The sequence below is a fragment of the Chelonia mydas genome, chromosome 11, assembly GCF_015237465.2.
Source record: "Chelonia mydas isolate rCheMyd1 chromosome 11, rCheMyd1.pri.v2, whole genome shotgun sequence".
Taxonomy (NCBI): domain Eukaryota; kingdom Metazoa; phylum Chordata; order Testudines; family Cheloniidae; genus Chelonia; species Chelonia mydas.
Window position 1 is genome coordinate 32,569,423 of NC_051251.2, and position 14,951 is coordinate 32,584,373.

Genomic DNA, 14,951 nt, shown 5'->3' on the forward strand with positions numbered 1-14,951 from the left:
CGGTCATCGGAGAATTTTTACCCTTGCAACACCCGATGGGTCAGCGGTGGAGCCCCCTGGGGTGATGCCTTCATGGTGCTCAATATATACCCCAGCTGACCCAGCGCCCCCTCAGTTCCTTCTTGCTGGCTACTCCAACAGAGGGGAAGGGAGGTGGGTTTGGAATGGATATAAGCCACACATCTCAAAGAAGAAGTTACAAAGGTGAGTAACCGGTTTTTCTTCTTCAAGTGCTTGCTCATATCGATTCCAATTTAGGTGATTCCCAAGCCTTACCTAGGCAGTGGTGTCGGAGTGAATCAACGTGGATTGTAGGACCATTCTACCAAACGCCGTGTCGTCTCTGGCGTGCTGGACGATGGCATAGTTTGAAGCGAAAGTGTGTACCGAGGACCAAGTTGCGGCTCTGCAGATGTCATGGATCAGCACCTGGCCAGAAAAGCCGCCGATGAGGCCTGGGCCCTTGTGGAGTAAGCAGTGAGGGGCGAGGTCGATACACTGGCAAGATCATAGCAAGTTTGGATACACGACGTGATCCACAAGGAGATCCGCTGAGATGAAACCAGGAGGCCTTTCATCCAGTCCACCACCGTGACAAAGAGCTGGGTCGTCTTCCTGAACGGTTTCATACGCTCAACGTAGAAGGCGAGGGCCCTACGGACATTGAGGGAGTGCAGCCGCTGTTCCTGGCAACTGGCATGTGGTTTTGGATACAAAACCAGAAGAAATGTGTCCTGGCTGATATGGAAGGCTGATACAACCTTCGGAAGAAAGGCTGGATGAGGCCAAAGCTGCACTTTATCTTTATGAAAGATATAGTAGGGTGGTTCGGAGGTAAGGGCTCTGAGCTCAGAGACTCGCCGCGCCGACGTGATAGCAACAAGGAAAGCTGTTTTCCAGGAGAGGTAGAGGAGGGAGCAGGTGGTCAGCGACTCGAACGAGGGCCCCATGAGTCTGGAGAGAACCAGGTTAAGGTCTCATGTCGGGACTAGGTGTCGAACTTGTGGGTAGAGATGGTCCAGGCCCTTAAGGAACCTGCCAACCATGGGATTGGCGAAGACAGAGCAGCCATTCACACCCGGGTGAAAAGCCGAGATCGCTGCAGGGTGAACTCTGACAGAGGATGCCACCAGGCCCTGCTGTTTTAGGCCCAGCAGGTATTCCAAAATGAGAGGCATGGACGCCTGGATAGCGGGTGTGTTGGGCTGAGTGCACCAGCAGGAGAACCGCTTCCACGTCGCCGTATATGTGGCCCTAGTGGAGGGCTTCCTGCTGCCCATCAGTACTTGTTGCACAGATTCTGAACAGCGAAGTTCTGCAGGGTTCAGCCACGCAGCATCCATGCCGTAAGGTGGAAAGATCGTAGGTCGGGATGGCAGAGGCGACCGTGATCCTGAGTAATCAGGTCTGGAAGAAGAGGCAGAGGGACTGGAGCACCTATAGAGAGTTCCAGGAGCGTGGTGTACCAGTGCTGTCTGGGCCACAGCAGAGCTACCAGAATCACTCGCACCCTGTCCCTGCGTACTTTGAGCAAAAACCCTGTGCACCAGGGGAAACGGGGGAAAGGGGTAAAATAGACTCATCCAGGGGAGCAGGAAAGCATCTCTGAGAGCGCCCGGGGAGCGGCCCTGGAGGGAGCAGAAAGCTGGACATTTCTGATTGCTGCGGGAGGCGAAGAGGTCAACCTGGGCAAACCCCCACTTTCGGAAGATGGGATAGATGACATCTGGTTGAAGGGACCACTCATGTGAGCGGAAGGATCTGCTCAGGTGGTCCGCCAGCATGTTCTGGACCCCAGGTAGAAAGGAAGCCACCAGGTGATGGAGTGGTCTATACAGAATTCCCACAGTCGAACGGCCTCCTGACAGAGCGGGGAGAAGCGGCCCCCCCCGTTTGTTGATGTAGAACATGGCCGTGGTGTTGTCTGTGAGGACCGCCACACAAGAACTCTGCAGCCGCTCCCGGAAGGCTTGACAGGCAAGGCGTACCGCCATCAGCTCCTATACGTTGATATGAAGAGAGAGCGTGGACGGGGGCCATAGGCCCTGCGTCTGAATGTTCCCAAGGTGGGCACCCCAACCCAAGGATGACGCTTCCATGATGAGGGACAAGGAGGGCTGCGGGCTGTGAAAAGGGACTCCTTCGAATACCACCTGGGGATCTATCTACCATTGGAGGGAAGCCAGGACCCACTCCGGGATGTTGACCACCAAGTTCAGCCTGTCTCGACCTGGGCGATAGACAGATGCCAGCCAGGCTTGTAACGGGCGGAATCGAAGTCTGGCATGCCTCCTCACATATGTGCAGGACGCCATGTGGCCGAGAAGACTCAAGCAACTTCTTGCTGACGAGGCTGGGAAGCTGTGAAGGCTCCGGATGATGGCCACCATAGCCTGGAAATGAGCATCCTGCAGGAGGGCTCGTGCCTGCACGGAGTCCAGAACCGCCCCAATGAATGCTATTCTCTGGGTTGGTTCTAGTGTCAACTTTGCCACGTTGAGAAGGAGGCCTAACCGACTAAATGTGTCCGTGACGAAGTGAAGGTGGAACTGCACCTGATCTCTGGTGCGCCCCCGGATAAGCCAGTTGTCGATGTAAGGGTATACCTGCACCCGCCATTGATGAAGGAAGGCCGCCACGACTGCCATACATTTGGTGAACACTTGGGGGGCCGTGGAAAGACCGTGGAGAAGGGAAGGGCCGTGAACTGATAGTGTTCACGGTTGACCACAAAGCGGAGGAAGTGTCTGTGCACCGGATGAATCGCTATGTGAAAATACACGTCCTTCATGTCTAGGGCAGCGTACCAGTCTCCAGGATCCAGGAAAGGTATAATGGTGCCCAAGGAGACCATGCGGAACTTCAACTTTACCATGAACTTGTTGAGACTGTGCAGGTCCAGAATGGGCTGAAGCCCGCCTTCTGCCTTGGGGATTAGGAAATATCGGGAGTAAAACCCCCTGTCCCTTAGCTACCTTGGAACCTCCTCGATCGCCCCCATGGCGAGGAGCGTCTGAACCTCCTGAATAAGGAGTTTCTCATGAAACAAGTCCATGATGGGGAAGGAGGACGGGAGGGTGGGGAGGAAGAAAACTGGAGAGAGCATCCCACTTCCACCGTGCGGAGGACCCAGCGGTCCATAGTTATGTGGGACCAGGCATGGTGGAAGCGGGATAAACAATTCAAGAAGGGTGGGGTAGGGTACATTGTCCTCGAGCATCCCTTCAAAAGGACTGTTTTGAGCCCGACGAAGGCTTGGATGGACCCTGGCCTTGCCCAGACTGGGGATTGGAGGGCTTCCTCCTGCCATTATGCCCCCGTCTCCTATAAAAATCCTGTCTCGGTCGAGGGGGAGGATAGGAGCGTTGTTGTGGCTGCTGGGGTTTGAAGGGTTTCTGCTGGGTAGCTGGTGTGTGCATGCCCAGGGACTTCATTATCGCCCTTGAGTCTTTAAGGCTTTGTAGCCTGGAATTGGTCTTGTCCGAGAACAGGCCTTCTCCATCAAGGAGGAGGTCCTGCAGTGTTTGCTAAAGCTCCGGTGGCAAGTTGGAGGCTTGCAGCCAGGAGATATGCCTCATCGCTATCCCCAAGGACAAAGTATGTGCAGCAGAATCCGCAGTGTCCAGCGAGGCCTGCAACGAGGTCCGTGCCACTGTTTTGCCCTCATCAACCAGGGCCCCAAACTCCTCTCTGGACTCAGGAGGTACTAACTCCTTAAATTTCAGCATGGAGTAGCGGCTCAGGAGCACCTGCTGATTAGCGATCCTGAGCTGAAGACCCCCCCAAGGAATAAACTTTGCGCCCGAACAGATCAAGGAGCTTGGTGTCCTTTGATTTGGGAGCTGGGGCCTGCTAGCCATGCCGTTCGTACTCGTTCACCAATGCTACCACTAGCGAACAAGGCTGCGGGTGGGTGAACAAATAATCATACCCCTTTGAGCGGACAAAGTATTTGCGTTCCACTCCCTTAGCAGTCAGTGGGATGGATGCAGGGGTTTGCTAGATTGTTCTTGTGGTGGACTGGATAGTCCGAATAAAGGGAACGGCTACCCTTGACGGAGCTTCCACTGATGGAATATCCACCACTGGGTCCTCCACCTCTACCACCTGCAAGTTCATATTGTGGGCCACCCTGCGCAGGAGGTCGTGGTGGGCACAGAGGTCTAGGGAGGTGGGCCCAAGACTATAGTGCCTGCCACCGCCTCGTCGGGTGAGGAGGAGGACGCCGCCACAGGGGGGAGAGGGTCATCTAAGGCCTCTTGCATAACTGAGCCCAGCTGTCCCGTGCCAGCGACCTCAGGGCCTGGAGCAGGAGCCAGTGTTCGAGGAGGTCCTGTAGCGGGAAGAGGAGCCACTACGGTCTCCATGCCTCCCGGCGCGGGGCGAGTGGCGGCAGCCTCTGGCACTTGTGGCTCGGATGGGGCTGAGTGAGAAGCCCCAGACGGAGCACCCTGGGCCTGGTGGTATGCCCAGGATGTTCAGAATGGCCATTGGGTGGGCCTCTGAGCGGGACCCTGCTCCTGCGCCTGCCAATGCCCAGCCCCCGACTCAAGGTGGCTATGGTCCACGTGGTGGCAGTCCGAGAACAGCCACCCAGCTTCTGAACTCGAAGAATGGGAAACGGAACAGGGAGGCCACAGTGGTGCTGAGCGGATCTGCACTGGGTCACGCTGATGGAGCGATGGTGAACGATGCCGTGACGCTGGGGAGCGGTGCCGGGACCTGGAACAGTGCCTGGATCTGGACCTGGGTCCAGACCAGGGGCAGGCAAACATTTTGGCCTGGGGGCTGCATTGGGTTTCAAAAATTGTATGGCGGGCTGGTTAGAGGAGGGGACGTGGTCCGTCCCCTACCCCCTATCGCCCCTGACAGCCCCCCCCCTCCCCGGGACTCCTGCCCCATCCAACCCTTCCTGTTCCCTGACGGCCCCCCCAGGACCTGTGCCCCATCCAACCACCCCTTCTCTCTGTCCCCTGACCACCCCGGTACTCCTGCCCCTGACTGCCCCCCCACCGCCCCATCCAACGCCCCCTTTCCTTCCTTACTGCCCCCCTGGGACCCCTGCACCCATTCAACCCCCCTTCTCCCTGTCTCCTGACTTCCCCCAGAACCCCTACCCCGACTGCCCCCCACTGCCCCATCCAATGCCCCCCTCCTTCCTGACTGCCCCCCAGGACCCCTGCCCCCATTCAACCTCCCTGTTCCCCGCCCTCTGACTGCCCTGACCCCCTATCCACCCCATGACCATCCCCCCGAATTCCCCTGCCCTCTATCCAACCTGCCCTGCTCCCTGCCCCTTACCGTGCAGCACAGAGCACCGGGTCAGGCCGTGGCTCTGCAGCTGCGCTGCCCCAGGAGCTCGCAGTCTCACTGCACCGCCCGGAGCATTGCACCGGTGGTTCAGTGAGCTGAGGCTGCGGGGCAGGGGGAACAGCGGGGGAGGAGCCGGGGGCAAGCCCGGGACAAGGACTCAAGGGCTGGGCAGGAGGGTCCCGCAGGCCGGATGTGGCCCGCAGGCTGTAGTTTGCCCACCTCTGGTCTAGACAATGAGCAGTGTCGAGAGCGGAGTTGGGTCCTGGATCTGCTCCTCGATGGTGACTGCAGAGCAGCGCCACGACCGGGACCAGTGCCGGGAGTCGGAGCGGTACCGTATGACCAGCATCGCAAGTACGACCAGTGCCGCGACTGCGAGCGATGCTGGGACTGCGAACGGCGTCAGGAGTGCAAGCGGCGTCAAGAGCAGGAATAGTGCCGAGAACGAGACCCGTGCCGTGGCTCGACTGACGGTGCTGACGGGTAGATCAGGGCCAGCTTTCCTCCGGACAATGCTGCACGTGCAGGTTCTGGTGCCTTGCCATGAGGCTGAGGGGATGCCGATACCATCATGGCAATAAGGTCCCTCGCAGCTGCAAAGGTATCCGGAGTGGACGGCAACTGGACCTCGACCACGCTGTGTACTGGGAAGTCCAGGGGCACCGAACTCAACGGCTCTCCTCTCGGGGCTGGAATCAACAGTGCCGAGGCCATAGACTGTGCCCCTAGGTGCTCGCCTGCGGGACATGCCTCCAGAGGCGGTTCCAAGGGGGCTGGTCTCTGTGGAGGTGGGCCAGCCTTTTCCGGCTTCTGGTGCCGCTTCTGGGCAGGAGAGTGGGAGCGGTGCTGGGCCAATGATGTCGGCTGCGGTGCCAGGAAGCGTCCGGTGCAGGGTCTTGGTCCGAGTCCAACTGCGGTGCTGCTTCTACTGCTGCCGCCAGGGCACTGTGCACCAAGGCGCTTGGTGCTGGATCTTGGCGCACCGCAGGAGGTTGAGGGCTAAGAGCCGCCTCCATAAGGAGCTGTTTGAGACAAAAGTCCCGCTCCTTCTTGGTCCAGGGACAAAACCCCTTGCAGATCCTGCACTTGTCTGTTTGATGAGACTCCCCCAGACACTTTAGGCAAGAGTCGTGGGGGTCACCCGTTGGCATGGGCTTAGAGCAGGAACCGCAGGGCTTGAATCCCAGAGCTTTGTGCATGAGCCCAATAGAAAATCGGGAAGGAGGGGAACCCCCCCAACCCACTAGTACTAACTAACTACAACTATAATTATGAACTACTATAAACTATCAACTATGAACTATTATAAACTAGAAACTGCAAGTGCTAGGAAGAGTGGAGGCCAGCGAAGCCGAACTCCACAGTTCCAACGTCATGGGCGGTAAGAAGGAACTGAGGGGGTGCTGGATCAGCTGGGGTATATAATCGAGTGCCATGAAGATGCCACTCCAGGGGGCTCCACAGCCGACCCACCGGGTGTTGCTAGGGTAAAAATTCTCCGACAGCTGTGCATGCAGCGCGCGCACACCTAAATTGGAATTGATATGAGCAAGCACTCGAAGAAGAACTAGTTGAAACTTATGGTAAATAACAGAATTATCAGACACCTAGATGAACATGATTTGCTGTGAAGGAAGCAGCATGTCTTTTTTAACGGGAAATCATGCCACACCAATCGATTAGATTCTCTGAGGGGGTCAACAAACATGTGGACAAGGGTGATCAAGAGGATACAGTGTACTTGGACTTTCAGAAAGCCTTTGACAAGGTCCCTCACCAAAGGCTCTAAAGCAAAGTAAGCAGTCATGGGATAAGAGGGAAGGTCATTTCATGGATCAGTAACTGGTTAAAAGACAGAAAACAAAGTGTAGGAATAAATGGTCAATTTTCAGAATAGAGAGAGGTAAATAGCGGGATCCCCAAGGGATCTGGACTGGGACCAGTGCTGTTCAACATATTCATAAATGATCTGGAAAAAGGGGTAAATAGTGAGCAAAATTTGTAGATGATACAAAGTTACTCAGGATAGTTAAGGCCAAAGCAGACTGCGAGGAGTTACAAAAGAATCTCACAAAACTGGGTGACTGGGCAACAAAATGGCAGACGAAATGTTGATAAATGCAAAGTAATGCACAATGGAAAACATAATCCCAATTATGCATACAAAATGATGAGATCTAAATTGATTGTTATCATTCAAGAAAGAGAATTTGGAGTCATTGTGGATAGTGCTGCAGCAGTCAAAAACGCTAACAGAATGTTAGGAACGGGATAGATAATAAAATAGTGAATATCATAATGCCACTATATAAATCCATGGTATACCCACACCTTGAATACTGTGTGTAGTTCTGGTCACCCCATCTCAAAAAAGATATATTAGAACTGGAAAAGATATAGAGAAGGGCAACAAAAGTTATTAAGGGTGTGGAACAGCTTCCATATGAGGAGAGAATAAAAAGACGGGGATTGTTCATCTTGGAGAATAGCTGACAAAGGGGTGATATGATAGAGGTCTATAAAATCATGAATGGTGTATAGAAAGTGAATAAGGAAGTATTATTCCTTCAAATAACACAAGAACCAGGGGTCACCCAATGAAATTAATAGGCAGCGGGTTTAAAAACAAACAAAAGGAAGTACTTCTTCACATAATGCACAGTCAACCTGTGGAACTCATTGCCTGGGGATGTTGTGAAGGCCAAAACTATAACTAGGTTCAAAAAAGAATTAGATAAGTTCATGGGGAATAGGTCCATCATTGACTACTAGTCAAGATGGTCAGGGATGCAGCCCCATGCTCTGGCTGTCCCTAGTCTCTGACTGCCAGAAGCTGGGAGTGGATGATAGAATGGATCACTTGACAGTTGCCCTGTTCTGTTCATTCCTTTTGAAAGCATTTGGCATTGGCAACTGTCGGAAGACGAGATACTGGGCTAGATGAACCACTGATCTGACTCAGTATGGCCATTCTTATGATGAAGACCTCTAACTATTTACTAATATCTATCTATGCATTTCTAGTGTGCCCATCAACATGACATATCCCATGCACAGAAATGCGGCAACCAGGTATTGAACATACAAAGATTAAAGCAGAAATTAGCTGCATTGTTCACAAAAACAAAAGCAGCCTAAAAATAAACAGGATAAATGAACCTTGCAACGTAGACTGGTCTTATAAAAAAACCTCTGAATTAAAGCCAACATTGAAATGTAAATTAGTCCAGATTCTTCACAACTATGAAAGAAAAGATAGTATCAGCTCTCTAACTCTTCTACAACTACACTGGACACATTATCCTAGGCAGAGAACACACCAAAGGCCATTTATATATCATTTAAGTCCCACTTAAGCCACAGGACTTCTGGAGTGAATTTCATCTGAGTGTACACAGACCTTTCCTGACATAAAAATGCTTCAGTACAACAATTTAAAAAAAAAAGTGAATTGTATATTAAACACAAGAAAGACATACCTAGCGGAGCTTTACAAACAACTCTGCCTTTACTATGACTGCAGTCAACTTCAGACCATGTTCCATTTGTGGATAGGATAACACTGCATTTCCCATTGACTTTTGAAGTTCCGTTTGCCCAATTGGCATATTTAACTGCTGAACCATCAAGCCAGTTCAAGGACTTAGCTGTAGGGAAAGATCACAAATACTGCTTTCATAAATCACCATCAAAATTTGCAATATTGCAGCATAATGTGAAACATGAAATTTATTAATTTCATCACATTTCTAAACATCAACTGTAGGTGCCCATCCAGTGAGCTGGGTGCCTATTAAATAAATAACAAACGACAACAAACTGCCCATAAATATAAATATACCCATCTCAGTGCACCCTTCCTGAGAGAGACAGGCTTTGCAGCATGCCCAGGTTAACAAATCTGGGATCTGGCAGACCAAGGTTTGGGAGCGAAGTAAGTCCAATTACTGAGCAACCTGCAGAGAAAATGCCGTCAGCCCCTCAGTCTCATGTATATTGAAGGAGTTCCAGCACAAGTGCCTTTGCTCATCCTAAATGTGGCACAGGGAGAGGTGATACTCAGATAACCAGGTCCCAAATCATTTAGGGCTTAAAGTCCACCTGGAAACTTATTGGAAGCCAGTGTAGATCATGGTGTCCTAGTCTAATGTGCTCCCAATGTGCGACTCCACTTAATAAGAACACTGCAGCATTCCAGCAGTAGATTAAGCTTCTAAATAGTCCCCATGTAGGGCGCATTACAGCAATCTAGTCTTGAGGTGATAAAAGCATGGATAATTCTGACAAGGTTCACATTGGAGAGAAAGGTTTATATTTGTCTTGCCAGGCGCAGATGGAAAATACTCTGTCACAGCTGCTACCTGGGCATCTAGGACTGGCCCAGAATCTAACACCATCTCCAGTTTTCACACTGTTTTACAAATGGCAGTTGCATGCCCCTATAAGTTCCACCTACTCTTCTGCCTGCTTCCATCAGCCCACCATTATCTCAGTCTTGTCTGGATTAAATCACAGCCAGCTAGTTCTCATCCAAACCCCAAGCTCTTGTACAATGTCCTTTTGTTGATTATCTAATTTTCATTCCAAAACCACAAAAATAAAAGTGATTCTGTGAAACTCGTAAAATAAATATTTTAGAATAATTTTCAAAAGCCAACAAAAACAGCCTCTCCGCATATACCTTTTCTAACCCATCTGTCTTAATCTAGCAGCAAAGTTTGAATTTAACCCACTGAATATATGTGAAAATAATTCTAAATCACAAAACAAGAAACATTAGGAATTGACATAAACTGAGAAGAGGTAGAAGTTACTATACTACAGTAACTCCTCGCTTAACGTTGTAGTTACGTTCCTGAAAAATGCGACTTTAAGCGAAACGATGTTAAGCGAATCCAATTTCCCCATAAGAATTAATGTAAATATGGGGGGTTAGGTTCCAGGGAAATTTTTTTCACGAGACAAAAAACTATATTACACACACACACACAGTATAAGTTTTAAACAAACAATTTAATACTGTACACAGCAATGATGATTGTGAAGCTTGGTTGAGGTGGTGAAGTTAGAGGGTGGAAGAGGGTGGGATATTTCCCAGGTAATGCCTTACTGCTAAATGATTAACTAGCATTCGGCTGAGTCCTCAAGGGTTAACACATTGTTGTTAATGTAGCCTCACACTCTACAAGGCAGCACAAATGGAGGGAGGGGAGACAGCATGGCAGACAGAGACACACACCCTGTGTGTGGGAGAGAGAGATGCGCATTGCCCCTTTAAATACTCTGACATCTACTCTAAGTATATTGCCTTTTTAAGTATATCAGGAAGTTGAGACAGCAGCTGCTGCCAACAAGCTCTCTCTGTCCTGAGCCCTGTTGTGTCCCCACCCTGCTCTATATGGAGAAGGGGTAAGCGGGGGGCAGGAGCGGGGGGAGGGGAGCACCCTGACATTAGCCACCCTCTTCCTCCCCCATTGCACAGCAAGCAGGAGGCTCCTGGGAGCAGCTCCAAGACAGCGGGCAGGAGCAGCACATGGCAGTGGGGGGAGGGACAGATGCACTGCCGGCAACTGATAGCTTGCTGGATGACTGCCGCACAGGGAACTTAGGGGAGCGGGAAGCTGATTGGGGTGGGGGGGGGCTGCTGGTCCACCCATGTTCCAAGCCTCCAGCAGCTAGCTGCAACTCCAGCAGCTAGCTAGCTGCTCTTCCTGCAAGCAGTGGACAAAGCCCGCAGCTGCCAAACAAGGTTATAAGGGAGCATTGCGCAACTTTAAAGGAGCATGTTCATTAATTGATCAGCAATGAAACAACGTTAACCAGGACGACTTTAAGTGAGGAGTTACTGTATATAAATTAATGCTAACAAATTGCATAGCAGTGGCAGTTAACTTTTCAAATTCTAAGTATTTTTATATTATTTTCATTCATTTTTATTTACCATATAAGATATATATACACACACACACATAGTTGGTAGTTACTTCTTACCCCTGAAGTTCTGAGACAATCCAAGCCACACTCTTCTGGTGATGAGGTCATTTTGCCTTATGTGCTTACTGACAAATATATTCTCTTCAGCATCCTTTATAGTCAATAGTGTTGCAGAAGGATCTAAGGGAAGAGTTTAGTGGTCAGTACAGAAAGAAATTTTAGAGGTTTCCCTCATAGTCTTTTTAAATTAAATGGATTTTCTAAAAATTCAAAAGGGATCATTTAAGGCACAGAAATGAGAAAGAACGTTTGCTAATTTGGACTCCTAAAATTTTGATATGTAATCTGCAGAGGAAAAACACAGATTAGGAGAACAATGCAATGTCATGAGCAGCCTCAGATCAAAGTTAACTTCTTGTTTTGTCATCTGGGCAGGTGAGGCAAAATAAAATAAAGAAAATTCTCCTGCAAGTCTGGAAAGATATTAAATGATACTTTATGGAAACAGAAGCACTGATCCTGCCAGGTGCCAAGCATCTTCTGTAAATCCCCTTGATTCCTATTAACCTAAATAGAGGCTCAGCACCTTGTAGGATCAGGCCAATTTTCTGTATCTAAATAACAAATCATATATTGATATACAATGTCACTGCACTTAAGGTGTAATGGGAAGGAGGGCGTGCACTGGGGGAGGCGGCGGGGGGAAGGGAAGGCGTGCTTCAGTGCACCTGATCCTCTGCTGGCATAAAAGACTTTCTGCCAACAGCATAAGTTAAAGAAGGACTACTCTTGGTCTAACCCACGCTGGGTCCAAGTGGCCCTGAATTGGGTGTCACACCTGGTAATGGGAATACCTGCTCCTTTATTTCAGTTTATCTTACACAGTTTAATTAACCTTAAATAGTAAAAAAAAATATACGGCTAAAATTATGACAATTCAAACGTGCTAGAATTTTGAAGGGAGCAAAGGATTCTGTACATGAGGAATTACATGCTGTTTATATTATCTGTCACAAAACAATCCCCAGTATTTACTAAAGAAAAAAAGCTCTTCTTTTAGCACAAAAACTGGCTTTTCAGCTTCTGTGTGCATCAAGTTTAAACTCTGAAGTGTCTACTTTCAAATCCTCGGTGGGATTTCTCTGCATTCATCCTATGCCCAGGGCTATAATAAGAATAACTTTGTAACAAAGCTACAGCCTTTAATTTGTATAAAGTGGTTTGTGTAAAATAAAAAGGTTTTCCACTGGAAATCAGCTTTGATTTTCTGAATCCTTTATCAATGGTTACATATGAGGTATCACTTTATTTTGTACATTCATGTTCCAGATAAGTAATCAGAACACTGCACATCTTTACCAAAAATATTAATCAAATGCTCCAAAAATCATTAGATAAAACCAGCCATTAGACATATTCCTAAATCAAAGAAACATAAAGCAGAAGTTTTGCCAGTGTGTTTTTTCTAATCCTCCCTTAATGATGAGCTATTTACAAGATATAACACATTATAAATAAAACCAAACATACCCAGCTTCTGACAGACTCTTTTAGCCTCTTCTGCAGTATATACTGAAAAATTGTATAATGCCATGTCAAATGCATAGCAATGATCTTTATACTGCAACCACTGCGATGTTCTAGTTCCCTGTGGACACCTGGAGGAGCCTTTGGTTTGCTGTGGCTGTAGTCGTCTCTCTGTAAAAATATAAAGACTTTGTATTATGCAAATTAAAAGAGGCTCTGCGGAGTCAAATAACTCTGGGGTAGGGATGCTATATGCAAAAATTCACACCCATGCTGGAATCGGGCTCAATCACTGTGGACCTCTGATTCAGGAGCTGACATTTATACCATAGGTCACAAAGAGATTATCAGTCTAACAATTTATAAAAATTATATTAATTTATATTTATATTAATTTAACTATATTAATTTCTTCCATGAAACATTGGGTCATGTTGAAAGTGATCCCTGTAATTTGAAGAAACTAAGGTAATCTGAGGTCACCAGTTTTATTTATCAGATTTTGCCAAGATAATTGTCTAAGATGAGGGAGTATGTAACAGAGACAGATGGTGACAGTCTCATGTTCCCACTACTCAAAATAAGATTCATAAGTTAATATGGTAATTTTCATAGCACCTTTCACACAAGGATCTCAAAGTGCTTTATTGCTTTATAAAGGGAGGGTAAATATTTCCCATTTTACTAGTGGAGAAACTAAGGCACAGAAAGGTTGTGATTTGCCCAAGCCCCAAAGCAAATCTTGGCATAGTTGAGAATAAAAACTCAGGAATATTGACTGCAAGTCTCCTGTTTTAACTACTACTCAACACTGCCCTCCAAAAGCCTTTCAGTAATGTGTAAGTCAACGTACACCCTGCTCAGCTCAGTTCAAAGTTTCACTCCATATGGGTGTGGGAAAGAAATGTCCTGAGCAGTTATCAAAATCTTAAAACAGAAATCCAGTGACAACACATGACTTTGACAGAATCAGTATTTCATGGAAGCTGAGCCAACAAAACTCTGCAGTGAAAACATTTTTGGCATAAAGAAACCTTCTCACATTAGGCTGTTTAACAAGCAGTATCTATTTTTAATGCCTGTTTAGGTAGCTGGCCACCACTTTTATCAAATACCAAAGTATGGTGCCACAAAGCTTACAAGATACACTAACCGGTAGTTTGCTACTCCTTCTAAACAATCAGTCTTAAAGAACAAAATGTTTCGTTTAGTCTAAATCACATTTCTTTCAGTCTTCATTTTCTGTTCATAATACAGCATGTAAAATAGAGTATGTGTTAAATTACAGGAAAAAAGGAAATCAGGCTTACTGTCTGAAGAAGTATAGCAAATGGCACCCTCAATAACATTTGTGCACCTTGCACGTTTCCAAAATCCTTTAATATCCAGAAAAACGCAGTTCCCAGTAGATTTAGAGTTTTCCAGTTCCCAGGGACGGTAGTCAAATTCACTTCCATCAGACCATTCTAAATTAGATTCACTTCCCTGATTAAAGAATAATAATTTTTATACCACTGCATTCAGGCCTTAATTAATCAAATATAAACACAGATAACGTACAGAGAGTGATGCACTAAAGAGTCGAAGACCCATTTCCTCCAAGTCAGTACTGAACCAATGCCCAACATGGTTAGCAGGCTGTGTCTTCCAGGTAATACTTAAAACTGAGGCCCTGGCCACCTGTGATCACTGAGGAGTCTGTGGCACTCTAAGTATAGGGTTGTGGCCAGGCCAAATCCCAACCTGGTAACATTATGCCTCCCTAATTTTCCCCCTATGGTTTCAATTACATAAGGCATTATTCAAGAGCTGACAATTCCTGTCCTAACAAATCTATTGCTTAATCATGTTGTGAGCTGTTAAACCACAGGGGTGGGAGCACTATGTAAAGTTTGTTTATCAGTTTGTGATGAAAGCTACTACGCTAGATTCACTTGGAAGTGTAGACTGGTGGAAACCATGGCAGTGGAAAGTCTACCATGGCTGGTGAAGGGATTAGTGCAGCCCAAAAGATGGGTAGGGTGGTGGACAGATACACTGAATTGATGTTTCCCCTGAGCACTATTTGCTGGTGGGCCCCAAGGGGAGCTTAAAGTTACCCTCCCCTTTGAAAACCCTGAGGAAGGATGGTGGCACAGTGGGCAAGGTGGAGCAGAGAGGCTGCACGCTGCACTTCC

General features: G+C 48.2%; 1 protein-coding gene across 5 annotated transcripts in view; it reads right to left on the reverse strand.

Annotated features, from left to right (window-relative positions):
* LOC102946304 (lymphocyte antigen 75) overlaps positions 1-14,951 on the reverse strand; it is a 122,642-nt gene that overhangs the window by 45,602 nt on the left and 62,089 nt on the right. For all 5 annotated transcript variants that reach the window (XM_037911865.2, XM_037911862.2, XM_043525170.1 and 2 more), the window contains exons 31-34: positions 14,085-14,259; positions 12,778-12,945; positions 11,305-11,427; positions 8,793-8,960 (exon numbers count right to left, since the gene is read on the reverse strand). In XM_037911865.2, the coding sequence (XP_037767793.1) occupies positions 8,793-8,960; positions 11,305-11,427; positions 12,778-12,945; positions 14,085-14,259 (634 nt within the window). The remainder of the gene's footprint in view (positions 1-8,792; positions 8,961-11,304; positions 11,428-12,777; positions 12,946-14,084; positions 14,260-14,951) is intronic.